The sequence below is a fragment of the Dama dama genome, chromosome 17 (assembly GCF_033118175.1).
Source record: "Dama dama isolate Ldn47 chromosome 17, ASM3311817v1, whole genome shotgun sequence".
Lineage (NCBI taxonomy): Eukaryota > Metazoa > Chordata > Mammalia > Artiodactyla > Cervidae > Dama > Dama dama.
In genome coordinates, this window is record NC_083697.1 from 29001064 (window position 1) to 29015766 (window position 14703).

Genomic DNA, 14703 nt, shown 5'->3' on the forward strand with positions numbered 1-14703 from the left:
CTGGCCAGAATTCCTATAGTAACTATTATTTATAAAATTCATTTGTCAAGTAATCACATAGTTTCTTGCATTACTGATGCTGTAGCCACGCATTCTGGGAAACAAACTCACTCAGAAGGACAATGCAGATAGCAGAGTGCAGATTATTACACCAGCAGGCCCAAGGCAGTGTCTCCTCTTAGCCAAGGACCGTGACCAGTTTTTCTGAAAACCTTATATACCCTAAGTGTACGTGCCCACACCCACCTCCTCAAATTCCCTGAAACTAGTCTGAACAAAGGGAAAGAAAGATGCAATCAAAGTTAACCCGTGATTCATATGCCTTAAGCCTAGGTAGTTAACAGTGGACAATCATCAATAGGCCTGTGGTCATACCCCAATAAGTATAAAAGAATTTATGATTCTATTTGGTTACACAGATAATTAGGGTATTCTTTTAGGCAACAGAGTCTAGGTATGAGCCCTGGGGCTCTTCCATCCGGGGGGTCTGGTTTTCCAGTTGGTATGTTGTTTCCATAGATCCTGGGCATAGAGCTCAAAGTCCACAGTCCAGCCCAAGATGGAGTCCTGCTTTCTTTTTTTTTTTTTGGAGTCCTGCTTTCAAGATGGAGCCTGTTCTGTCTGTTTCATCCTTCATTCCCCACTCCTGATGCTCTTAGCTCATAGTATGAGCATCATTCATAGGGATATATTGCACCCTGACTCTCCGACCTCCAATTTGGGAGAACGACATCAACCTTTGGGTTACAAAGTTCATAACACATTATAAAATAAAGGGTCCACAAAGCAGATCATGGAAACTATAACAGTGGTCAATATAGTTTTCCACCAAACACCCTTCACCCAGGATAGGACTAAAGTTCAAAAAGGAAGATCATCATCAGACATAACTTTTACCTGACCTTTCATGTCATCTAAGGTGGCTAAGATATAGCCAGATAAGTCAGGAATATATACACAACATTCCACTTTAATTATAGCACAGGTCCCTCTTTGTACTGAAACTATGGTTAGTCTCAAGATGATACCAGCAAGTCCTTGTAGCAGCAGTTGATTGTAGAGCTTCATCCCTTTTTCTTCTTTAAGATGATCTTGGTTTTACGGGGATCAGTGGGGTCCCTTTGCACGGTCCACTCAGTGTCCTCTAGGTCTGTGTAGAATGCCCTCTTCACACTCGTGTGGTGGATCCAGGGGGTGATTCCTGCAGCTTTAACTGCAGTAGGGATGGTTAGAACAACAGTATATGGACCCTTCCAATGTGGGGCCAAGGAGTCGTGTTTCCAGCCCTTGACCACACCTGATCCCTGGGCACAAATTCATGAATCTGTTCCCCAAGGGGGAACGGCACCCTTTCTTGTACAAACTTAGTTAACTGATTTATTACCTTTCCCGGTTGTTCCATCTGCTGTGAAATCTCATCTCCCCTTACCTGAGGCAAATTTGTTGACACCTGTTTTATTATGGGAGGGGGGCCCCCCATACACAATTTTGTCCGGAGAAGAGCCATGGGACCGTGGGTCATCCTGAGTCTGAGCAGAACCGTCGGAAACGAATCCACCCAGGAGCAGTCAGTCTCTAAGATCCACCTGGAGAGTCTCTTCACGTGTCCGGTTGGTTCCTTCCACCATCCCAGAACTCTGGGGCCTATATGCTGTATCTAATTTCCACTTGATGTTTAAAGTTTTGCTTACTTGTTATACTAAATCAGCTACGAAAGCTGGGCCATGGTCCGATCCAATGCTGGTAGGACATCCAAATCTGGGAACTATCTCCCTAAGCAGGCACCAGGCTACTTCTGATGCTCTTTCAGTCCAGGTAGGAAAAGCTTCTACCCATCCTGAGAACATACATACTATGACCAGCAGGTAATGGTAGTGTCGGTGAGGTTTCATTTCAGTGAAGTCCACTTCCAAGTGTTCAAAGGGCAGCGTGCCTTTTGGCTGAATCCCTGGAGGTTTCTGTCTGTGCCGAGAGACAGCACTGACCTATGAGCAGGCAGTGCAGTTCTGAGGTGGGTTTGGGCATGTACACTTAGGGTATATAAGGTTTTCAGAAAAACTGGTCGGGGTCCTTGGCTAAGAGGAGACTCTGCCTTGGGCCCGCCAGTGTAATTAACTGCACTCCACTATCTGCATTGTCCTTCTGAGTGAGTTTGTTTCCCAGGATGTGTGGCTACAACATTGAGTTGTGCTTTACTTGAGTTTTTTTTGACCCAGGTCTTATCTTCCAGCCATCAGAAGCATTGAACTAACATTTCAGATACAGCACATGTATCTCCTCCTCCAAGAAGCCTTCCCTGACCTCTTCTTCCCTCACAAGACGTTGCATGTGTCTTTAATATTATATCAATTTAGAACAATTAATTGTTATAGTTATCTGTGAAAGTCAAAGTGTTACTCACTCAGTCGTCTCTGACTCTTTGCGATCCCTTTGTAGCCTGTCAGGCCCCTCTGTCCATGGAATTCTCCAGGCAAGAATACTGGAGTGGGTTGCCATTCCCTTCTCCAGGGGATCTTCCCAACCTAGGGATTGAACACAGCTCTCCTACACTGCAGGCATATTCTTTAGTGTCTGAGCCACCAGAGAAGCCCATAGTTATCCATATCTATGTTTTGTTTACTGAATGGTAAAAGCTTATTGAAGACGGAACCGTGTCTTATTCTCAGCACTTACCAGAGTGCTTGGCCCAGAGGAGTTTGATCAACCTGTGATTGATGAATGAATAAATGAAAGTGAGGGAGAAGTGGAAATGGCTTCTGTGAGAACAGAATAGATTCAGAGTTTGCATGGATTCTTATTCAGCCTCTTACCTGTGGCATCTCTTCAAATAACAAGAGACCTGTCATTCATCTGGGGAATGGGGAGATAGATTACACGTCTTTCCTCTCAGCTGTATAGTTGGCAAATTCCAGAAGGCTAGCTGTAGTTCTTACTGAAAAACAACAGCTGTCACAGAGCAGGGAAGGGTGGAGAAGTTGCTAAGAGAAAAGGAGATGGATAGGGCTCTTTCAGATTTGAATTCTAACCCCAGTTCTACCTCTGGCTCCCTTTGGGACTTTGTAATGAATCTGAAAGTTTGTGTGGCTCAGTTAGTTGACAACCTGGAAAAACTGACTAAATTTGATGTTGCATTCTAGTTTTGATCATCACTGAGTCTAAATGTGTTAGGAGGCCCTTACTTCTCCTTGATTTGAGAGCTCAGCTGCGCCTATAGCAGGGTCCTTCTTCAAAATGTGAGCTGCTCAGCTTCCACAGATTCACAGTCTGTGCAAAACAGAATCTGAAACCACCTCTGGGGTGACTCCTGACTGGGATGATGTTTCATTTGTGGTGTAGTGTGAAAGCCTAGGCTTAATGTGTGCAGGATCAGATGGTCCTATTGCTTTGTATTATTTAGTGGATGCTGTTTGACTAAACAGCCAAGTAGAGAAGAGAACCATGTGTTGGGAAAAGGCAGAAGGATGGAGAAGCTTTTTTTTTTTTTTTTTTTTGCTTTCAGTCAGGTTCTGATATACCAGGAGCTTTCCTTTGCTAGCTTTAAAAGTATCTTTTGTTTTTGATTTTTTTGGTTCATCATGTATTTTTTTTGCATTGATTTTTATCTATTTTTTTTTGGCCACATCCTAAAGTACATGGGATCTTAGTTCCCCAACTAGGGATCAAACCCGTGCCCCCCTGCAGTGGAAGTTCAGAGTCTTAACAGCTGGACTGCCAGGGAAGTCTCCAAAGTGTCTCTTAAAATAGTTACTTTGAATATCAATTAGGAGTCTTTTGTTTGTAAATAAAAGAAACTTAAGTGAAATCAGCTGAAGTCAAAAAAGGAATTCATTGACTTAGGTAACTGAGGAGTCAAGGAGGGCAGAACCAGCTTTAGGTGCAGATGTACCCAGGAGACTAGTGATCGTATTGGATATCTGCCTTTCTCTGCTCTGTTCACCTTAGTTCATGTGATGGGAAAGTGGTCAAAGGGACCCATAGGCAGTCTGTGGGTCCCTTTGGCCACTTTGTCACCATAGCATTCCTAGTGGAAGAAAGTTTCTTCAGTGGCTCCATCAGAGAGTGGACAAGTCTGGGTCCTGTGTTCCCTGGTCAGTCACAGCGACATCACTTAGAGGGAGGCTCCCATCCCAGGCAGGTGAACTGTTCCTGGATAATGGAGAAGGGATCTCAGACAAGCAAAAGCGATTCACAGGCCTTAATTATTTCTTGTGTTTTGGGCTTATCTTGCTCTATCTTCCACTTCCACTGTTTCCCACAGTGGAAACAGTGACAAGCTTTATTTTTGGGGGCTCCAAAATCACTGCAGACGGTGACTGCCATCATGAAATTAAAAGATGCTTACTCCTTGGAAGAAAAGTTATGACCAACCTAGACAGCGTATTAAAAAGCAGAGACATTACTTTGCCAACGAAAGTCCAGCTAGTCAAAGCTATGGTTTTTCCAGTAGTCATGTATGTGTGAGAATTGGACTATAAAGAAGAAAGCTGAGCACCAAAGAATTGATGCTTTTGAACTGTGGTGTTGGAGAAGACTCTTGAGAGTCCCTTGGACTACAAGGAGATCCAACCAGTCCATCCAAAGGAAATCAGTCCTGAATATTCATTGGAAGGACCGATGTTGAAGCTGAAACTCCAGTATTTTGGCCACCTGATGTGAAGAACTGACTCATTTGAAAAGACCCTGATGCTGGGAGGGATTGGGGGCAGGAGGAGAAGGGGAAGACAGAGAAGAGATGGTTGGATGGCATCACTGACTCAATGGACATGAGTTTGAGTAAACTCTGGGAGTTGGTGATGGATAGGGAGGCCTGATGTGCTGCAGTCCACGGGGTCGCAAAGAGTCGGACATGACTGAGTGACTGAACTAAACTGAACTGCTCTGTCTTATTCACTGACTGCCTTTCCTGCTTTTTCACAAATCATATAGCTTTTCTCTCTTTTCTGTACTCTCTGTGATGATCTTCTCTAGTCCCACTTAGCTGTTACCTCTTTACAGAAGACAGTCACATCTTGATCTCTGGCCTCTACCTTTCCCAGAGAAAGCTCATTCATCATTTCCACCTGGTGTCCCACAAGCAGGCATTGCAACTTTAAAAGTCTAAAATCAAACTTGACACCACCCTTCTGATACCTTTCTTTTCCTAGGTTCTCTAATCCCACAAGTAGCAACATTCTATTTCTACTTTCCTGGAGTTCTGACCTCAGAGTTGTTTTTGACTATTCCCTCTGCATATTATTTCTGCTTTGTGTGAACTCTCATAGTTCTTTATCATTACTTTATCATTTTTTCCCTGGTTTTAGAGATACTGGTATATCTGATTTATTGCTGCCAAAATTATTTAAGTTTCCCGATGGAAAGTATGACTTATTTTTCTTCATACCATTTCTTTCTTGTCACCCTCCAGCATCCCCCCACCATCAGCTTCTCCCATCAGTGTCATACCAAGAATTTATGAAGCAATAAATGCTTGTTGAGTGAAGGAAAGAATTTCTGTGATGTGTAGTACAATTATTACACATAGTTTGGTATTGTTAAAAAAAAAAAGTGTGATAGTAAGGTAATAAAAACAGGTTGTATTCAAGAACTATTGCAATAGGGGAAAAGTACCTCAGTATAGAACAGTATTCTTCTCAATTCTGAATGCATTATAGACAAGTGGGGATTTACAGCCAAGGAGCAGTGTGGGGATCGGTGGATGGGAAACTACTGAGAGGAAACATCAGAGGTAGAGAGGGATTTTGACTAAACAGACCCAACAGGATTTCTGCTAAAGCCAGGCTTAATCAGATATCAGCATGAGGAATGAGGAATTTCACCAGATATTGAGGATGTTCAGATAATGTCACATGTTAAGGACAGGGGATTCTCTGTAACCATATTTAGCAGCATTCTTGCTAAAACTGGGCAGCGCCAGCCATATAAGGATGGATGCAAAGCTGAAGCCTAGAGGATTTAGACTGTGTGGACTGTGTTAGCTCCTCAGTCGTGTCTGACTCTTTGCAACCCCCGGGGACTGTAGCCCTCCAGGCTTCTCTGTCCATGGAATTCTCTAGGCAAGAATACTGGTGTGGATTGCCATTCCTTTCTCCAGGGGAACTTCCCAAACCTGGTCTCCTGCCTTGCAGGCAGATTCTTTACCGTTTGAGCTACAGAGAAGTCTAGAGGACTTAGAAGAACCTGACTGAAATCTAGTCAAGGAGGAGTCTGTATGTTTATCTGAGCTGTGTAATCTCAAGTCTTGCCTAACTCCTTGGCACTTAGTATAAGCAGATTTCCACTGTATGAAATGTTGAGGGAGGAACTTGCCCTAATCATTCAACCTTCCCCTGTCCTCTCTTTGGACCGGTCCCCAGAATCCCTACAAAGATATGTCTGGAAGAGAACCAAAACAACTTCTCACTAGTCAGCACTGGTGGAAGGTGGAGTGGGGGAAGCAGAAGAATAGATGTATGGAACTATCTGCTAAAATGATTTTGAATATAATTTGGGGTCTCATTAAGGAGATGCATCTAAATCCCCTGACCTCTGCCACATATTTGGTACTTTGTGTGTCTAAGGCCCCTTTGAGATCGTCTTAATGTGGTTAAGAGACTAGCAGGTAGGAGTTTAACTCAACGTGTAGAAAACGTCTTAGGAAAAAGTCAGGCCACTGTGCCTTAGCGCGGCTGCTGGGTGCAGTCTGCAGCTTTTTTTGCCAAAGCTCACAGGGCCACAGCAGACCTCAGAGTGGCCGTCTTGAGAATAACAGTGTTCTAAGAGCAAATAGGTGGAAAGAACAGCCAGTACAGAAATGTGAAGGAGCCTGTGAAAGCACACGGAAGCAGATACTCTTCAGGTTAATCACCCTGAGCTGTTTTCTGAGGAGCCCCTGTTGGTCACACCAGTTTTATAGTTCATTCATTGTTTATTTGGAGGAGAAGGGGTGTGTTTGAGAGGATGTTTGAACTTCCTCAATGGTTCTGCCGGTTCTGTTGTCACTCCACTCTGTTCTGTCCAGGCTCTGGGAGCTCATCCTGTTTATCTCTGCTCTGGAAAGCACTGCCCTTTCTTAGACAACTGCTTTCTTTGTGTCAGGTTCAACTTTGTTATTTCAAAGCACAATAAAAATAAGGATTGTTTAAAACCAAAGAAGGTACAGTATAAAACTGTTTGCATTCCACTTGCTGGTAGCTATTAGGTTGGTGCAAATGTAATTGTGGTTTTGGACTGTGAATTTTAAATCACTATAATTAGGCTCAAACACATCTTTATTAATCAAAATAGGGGTCATTCAATCAACACATTTTTGCCAATGAGAAATAAGTTTGTTTATTCCTGTAGCATAAAAATCCATGCTCTGGGATTTGACCAACTCTTGGAAAACATTTTCTGCCTCCTGCTGTTTATGGAAGTGTTTTCTCTGCAAAAAGTTGTAGAGATGCTGGAAGAAGTGGTAGTCGGTTGGCCAGAGGTCAGGTGACTATGGCAGATGAGGCAAAACTTTGTAGCCCAATTCGTTCAACTTTTGAAGCATTGGTTGTACAATGTGTGGTTAGGTGTTGTCATGGAGAAGAATTGGGCCCTTCCTGTTGGTCAATGCTGGCTGCATGCTTTGCAGTTTTTGGTGCATCTCATTTATTTGCTGAGCATACTTCTCAGATGTAATGGTTTCACCAGGATTCAGAAAGCTGTAGTGGATCAGACAGGTAGCAGACCACCAAACAGTGACTATGACCTTCTTTTGGTACACGTTTGGCTTTGGGAAGTGCTTTGGAGCTTCTTCTTGATCCAACCACTGAGCTGGTTGTCACTGATTATCACATACAATCCATTTTTCATTGCATGTCATGACCTGATCAAGAAATGATTCACTGTTGTTGCCAAGAATATGAGAAGATGACACTTCAAAATGACGATTTTTTTGATTTTCGGACAGCTCGTGAGGCATCCACCTATCGAGCTTTTTCACCTTTCCAGTTTGCTTCAAATGTCAAACGACTATAGAATGGTCAACATCGAGTTCTTTGGCAGCTTCTTGTATAGTTGTGAGAGGATCAGCTTTGATGATTGCTTTCAGTGGGTGGCTGTCAACTTCTGCTGGCCAGCCGCTGTGCTCCTCATCTTCGAGGCTCTCATCTCGTTTGCAAAACTTCTTGAACCACCACTGCACTGTCTGTTCATTAGCAGTTCTTGGGCCAAATGCTTTGGTGATGTTGCGACTTGTCTCTGCTGCTTTATTACCCATTTTTGAACTTGAAAAAGAAAATGACTTGAATTTGCTTTTTTGTCTAACATCATTTCCGTAGTCTAAAATAAATACAAAATAAACAGCAAGCCATAAGTCATTGGCAAAAAAACATAAAGTGAGCAATGTGCATTAAAATGTCATGTAACATGACCACATTTATTTAAGAATGTATTCCCATATCAAATGTCAAATTTCAACAGTGCAAAAACTGCAATTACTTTTGCACCAACATAATATTTAATTAAACTCATCAATTAATTTTCACTCATAACTTCACTCCTTTATTTTTATTTTTTAAAATTAAAATATAGTTGGCATACAATATTATGTTAGTTTTAGGTGATTACATTATGTTAGATTATATTAGATTATGTTAGTTTTGGTGATTAGAAATTTGCAGGCATTATGAAGTGATCAGTAGTAACCATCTATCCCCATACAAAATTATGACAATATTATTGACCATATTCCTTATGCTGTATATTACAACTCTGTGGCTTATTTATTTTATAATTGGGAGTTTGTATCTCTTAATCCCCTATACCTACTTCATCCCCTCCTCCCCTTTTCTGGCCGTCACTGCTTGTTTTCTGAAATAGCCAATTTAAATGAAGCAGGCCTGCCATTAATTCAGTTTTGTCACACTGTTAATAGTCCTCATTCTAAAATCATAAAGCAAAGCTTGAATTTTGTTGTCTCACTACTTTTTTGTTCTTTCAGCACAGATCATCAAGACTCTCAGCTATCTTACAATATTGATTTATATTCTTGACTGCATTTTTTAAAAACTGTATGTAGGAGAGTGTCTTTAATGATGTACAATGGACAGTCTGGTGTCCATAAGGATAGTGACTTTAAAACTCTTGACTGCCATTTATAGTGAGAAATGAACCTTATATTGTAGCCCGGAATCCACGTGTCTGGTATGTCTAAAGCATAACTGAAGCAAAAGTTTGACTAAACAATCTTTACTCTAGTTTTATGTGATACACTCTACAGTTTCTATGATATTGTTTTTTACTTATTTACAAAATGCTGACTCTGATGTTGTAAGTGGATTTCCTGATCCACGAATGCGTCACATTAGCGTCTAAAAGGAACTGTTTAGCAGTCATCAAGTTTTAGGAAGTCTTAGATTGTGAATTCTGAGAAGACTTTGCACATTATCTATGCCCAGCTTCCCCCTTTCCTCCTATTTTGGAGGCATTTCCTTGCAGGGAAACAGTGCAGCTTTGTGTTTCTACTTCCACACCTATTTATTTCTGGAATCATGCAGTGGGGTAACTGAGACACATGGACTCTGTATTTTTTTTTTTTTTGGCCGTGCCTTGTAGCTTGCCAAATCCTAGTTCCCTGAAGAGAGATTGAAACCAGGCCCTAGGCAATTGAAAGTGTGGAATCCTAACCACAGGACTGCCAGGGAGTTCCCTGGACTCTGTAATGTTTGGGCCTTGCAATTATACTGCTAGGTGTCTTCATGGTAATGAATAAACCATACCCACTTTCTCTCCCCCGGCTGGCCATCAAGCAATTTTTCTCCCTCCACTCATTTATTATCCCCTATTCTTGACCTTAGGAGAGACTGTTAACAGAGCGTTGAGTGTATTGTTACCTCTTCTAGGGAGGGCACACAGTTCTCACCTTCATGAACCAGGTTAAATAAAGAACAACTTTAGGCACATACTTCAACTTTAAAAGTTGTCTGAATGTGCATTTTCTTTAAGGCAGTTGAAGTCTTAGCATTTGGCAACTTCATACATTTTGTAGAGGGTTAGGACTTCAGAAGGGCTTCCCCAGTGGCTCAGCGGTAATGAATTCATCTGCAATGCAGGAGACCCCGAGAGACTGGTTCGATCTTTGGGTCGGGAAGATCCCCTGGAGTGGGAAATGGCGACCCATTCCAGTAATTTTGCCTGGAAAATCCCATGGACAGAGGAGCCTGGTGGGTTGCAGTCCGTAGGGTTGCAGAGAGTCAGACACGACTGAGTGACTAAACAACAACAAAGGGCTTCAATATATATATTTGGGGAGGACACAATTCAGTCCAGAGAAAAAGCGAAAGTCTTAGTGGGGCTTAAATATTGGCTGAAGTATGTGAAGAAATGTTCTTTGCACTTGTTAGAGATATAATTTTTTTATTTGAGTGAATCGGTATTTTTAATGCTCTGTAACTCTTACAATATTTATTAGCAGTAGTAACACACTTAATTTCTTTTATATTCATCTTAATAATGCAAGTATATAGAAGAAAGTTTACAGTTAAAATATACCTGAGTAAACTGATACTTTAAAAAAGTTATTTCTGAAGAGAATTTTTTCTCATGCAGATTCTATTCCTTATTAATAGTTAAATGAATTTCTAAACAGCCTCGCACCATTTTCAAAACTTTCTATGATGTAGAAAAGCTACCCACCATCACTGAGAATAATAAATATTTTAGCAAACAATGATTTGTTGTAAAGACATGTTTTAAAACAACTTTTACATATTAAGATTCTTATTATTTTAGTCTAGGATGGATGAATTTCTTAATCATGAAATTATAACGGAGCCAGGTGTGTTTGTCTATAAGAAATGCTATACAGGGCCACTTCAGTAGCCTCCATGAAATACCTAGTTGAACTAAAGAAAAACAGAGATGGAAGACTGAGGATATAGAGTTGGTTTAGAGCTCTTTGTGTGAATTGGTTCACTGTTAATATTTTTAAAATCCTGGAAATCCCTGAACTTATATTTTGGCTGCTATAGATAGACTGTTGATCAAGAAATTTTTTTTTGGCCATTTTTCTAGTTTCTAGCATTAAAGAGGTGTGATTTGCTTCACAATTATAGAGGTCTATACATTTTTATGGACTGTGAAGAAAGCTGAGTGCTGAAAAATTGATGCTTTTGAACTGTGGCTTTGGAGAAGACTCTTGAGAGTCCTTTGGACTGCAAGGAGATCCAACCAGTCCATCCTAAAGGAGATCAGTCTTGGGGGGTGTTCATTGGAAGGACTGATGCTGAAGCTGAAACTCCAATACTTTGGCCACCTGATGTGAAGAGTTGACTCATTGGAAAACACCCTGATGCTGGGAGGGCTTGGGAGCAGGAGAAGAAGGGGGCGACAGAGGATGAGATGGCTGGATGGCATCACCAACTCGATGGGCATGAGTTTGAGTAAACTCTGGGTGTTGGTGATGGACAGGGAGGCCTGGCGTGCTGCAATTCACCAGAGGTTGCAAAGAGTTGGACAGGACTGAGCCACTGAACTGAACTGATACATTTTTCCCTTAGGCTTCTGTATAAAAAGTAATGTTGAGTGTCTAGAGAAAACACTTTGTATCTCTTTATAGTATCTTTGCTGTGGACTTTTACTATGTTGACACATATATGTTTACTGTGTTTCTTCTATTTCAGTGTTTATCAGCTGAAGAGATCTTTTCCCTTCATGGCTTTTCAAATATTACACAGATCACCAGCTCAAACTTCTCTGTCATCTGTCCAGCGGTCTTACAGCAACTGAACTTTCACCCTTGCAAGGAGAGGCTCAAACACATAACAAAACCAAGTCTTTCAGAGGGTATGTTGGAAGTTTTTTTTTCATTTGTTGGAAAAATCTGTGGGCTAGTCTGAAATGAAATCAAGATACTTTTACTTTATTGCTCTGAATCAATCTGCACAGAATCCCTTGGTTAAAAAAAAAAACAAAAAACCAACTTATATTCTGGAGATCTTTCAGAGTAAGCATAACTAGAACTCATTTATGCCTCAAAGGTTATGCTCTTCTGTTCATGGAGTCAAAGTTTTACTTGGTACCAACTGAAAATTTTATAAAATTTGGGCTAGTTTTAAATAATATACATTTTATGCTGTGTACATTGGATGGCACATTACGCTATTTGCATTCATTATTTGGGTCATAACTGATCCTTTTCCATTACCTTGTGCTTATCATATTATTTTAAAACCTGTCCATTTATCTGTCACTGTCAGTAAAGGGAAAAGGGAGCTAGTATGATTTTAAATTAAATCATAAGGTACTGAATTATTACTGCTTTGATTTTCAAAAATGAAAGAAAGTGCCACTGACTATTTTATGTGTCTATAATAGTGTTTCCATAGATTATTGCATTAAAAAACACTTGTAAAGAAATTTTAAAATTTAACCGAGTGTATTCTTACTATATAGTTCACATACTTAATTAAATGTGTGGAAGAATTCTTTCATCAGGGAGATAAACCAACTGTTGAGGGGCTGTTCACTAACTCTACAAGTTCATGGTATTCTTGGATTGTTACCTGCCCCACATGAGTATTTTAATTCTCTTTTGTTTTCTTCCTTCATTTTCTGTTTATGAAGGATTACTGAGGGGAAGGAGAGGGCCATGGCCAGATCTTCTCTGGGGGACAGAATTCTTGGTCCAGGGGATACCAACATAAGCTTGGGGATGATCTTGGCATGTGCTCATACATCAGTGAGAAAACATGCATGTCTGGAGCACAGTAAGCAGAGTAGAAGGAGATGGGAGCCAGGGGCAGAGAAGGAGGGCTTGTAGGGTGTGGTAAACTGACTGAAGTTTGTTCTGAATGTGGTATGAAGACACTGTAGGGTTCTAAACAAGAGGGTGATATGATTTTATTTGGATTTGTAAAAGATTATTCTACTTGCAGTTTGAGGAATAAGTTGTTATGGGGCAAGAGTAGAAGCAAGGAAATGGATCAGGGAAATGGGGACTTGGTCTAACGTGGGAGAGGAGAAGTGCAGAGATGTGGTCAGATTCAGGATGGATTTCAGTGAGTCTTCCCCAAAGGCTCCATGGCTCGGCAGTAAAGAATTGGCCTGCAATGCAGGGATGCAGGAGACGTGGGTTCGATCCCTAGGTTGGCAAGCTCCCCTGGAGGAGGAAATGGCAGCCCACTCCAGTATTCTCACCAGGAAGACATCCCAGTCCATGAGGTCACAAAGAGTTGGATGACTGGTCGTCAAAGCATATGGGCGCTCAGGATAGACTTTGGAGATGGTGCTAATGTGGTTTGCCCTCTGCACTGGATGTGTGAGAGGGAAAGATGAATGAAATTTGAGCCAGAGAAACTGTATAAATGGTGGGGGTGGGCAAGACTGGGGAGGAGCACTTTGTCGTGGAGGAAGCGAGTGGTGAGGACCAAGAGTGTATTTTTGATGTGATTAGTGTGAGCTGTTGATGTAGACCCCCAAGGGGTGATGTCCAGTAGACAGTGGATACACACATCCAGAGGCTAGGTTGAAGCTGGAGATTTGTCATCCTAGTGTTCTTTGGAGCCACTGGTCTGAGCGAGCACATCTAATGTGGATATAGACAGAGAACATAAAGAGATAGAGAACATAGGGTAAAAATGGAGAAGAAAAGGGAAGCCTCAACAAAGGATGTGCCTATTTTTACTAACTTTCGGATTCCTTTGTGTATATATGAGTAACAGGGATAGCAATGCAGGCAAAAATAATGATCATAGTCAACTTTTAGGTAGTGCTTACTGTAACAGCCACTTTTCCAAATTCTTTTATATGTTAACTCAGTTCATCTTTGGACAGCTAAATGATGAAGGAACAGCTATTCCCATTCTACACCCTAGGAAACTGAGACACAGACAGTTTAAAATCATTTGCTCAAGATTACACAGCCTGTCTCTGTGCTTCATCTGTAAAATGGAGATAGCAATAGTACTTTCCTTACAGAATTGTTGAAAATGAGTTCACATATGAGTGCCTAGAACAGTACCTGGCAGAAAGTAGGAAGAGTGTGCCTTCGCTTTTCTTATACACGTGCTCAGAGGTTGACTCCATTCCTTGGCCCCCATGTAAGACTATTCTTTTCTAAGAAAGAAAGGATTTTTTAAATAATGAAATGCCCTGGATTCTTTATATAGCAGTTTACTTAATACAGAGACAATTTTGAGCTCATTCAAGGGAATGAAAAACCAAAATAAAAGTGAGCCAAAGAGTCATGACTCACTTGTAAAGATCCTGATGCTGGGAAAGATTGAAGGTGGGAGGAGAAGGGGACGACAGAGGATGAGATGGTTGGATGGCATCACTGACTCTATGGACATGAGTTTGAGTAAGCTCTGGGAGTTGGTGATGGACAGGGAAGCCCGATGTGCTTCAGTCCATGGGTTCTCAAAGAGTTGGACACGGCTGAGCAACTGAACTGATCTGAACTGAAAGAGTCATGATACCAGGATTTTATGAGCACATTTACTCTGATAGTTCAGTGAGCAGATAAAAGAGTTTCACATAATCTGAGACCTCACATTTTGTGATTTTGAAATTGCCTTTCATGTGCTAAACTCATACTGATCAGTGCAATAAACTGATGGTAAATTAAATTCTCTAGGAGATTAATTATATTTTAGCAGTAAGTTAATGGTCCAAAGTTGCCTCATTTTTTTTTTTTTTTTAGTTACAGAATGCCATTCAATTCAAATAACAGATAAGAATAATAGTATCTTACCCATA

The 14703-nt window shown here is 41.1% G+C and overlaps 1 protein-coding gene across 3 annotated transcripts in view; it reads left to right on the forward strand.

The window, feature by feature from the left end:
• Window positions 1-14703, forward strand: part of SLC39A8 (solute carrier family 39 member 8) — a 79727-nt gene that overhangs the window by 20590 nt on the left and 44434 nt on the right. For all 3 annotated transcript variants that reach the window (XM_061164324.1, XM_061164323.1, XM_061164325.1), the window contains exon 3: window positions 11628-11790. In XM_061164324.1, the coding sequence (XP_061020307.1) occupies window positions 11628-11790 (163 nt within the window). The remainder of the gene's footprint in view (window positions 1-11627; window positions 11791-14703) is intronic.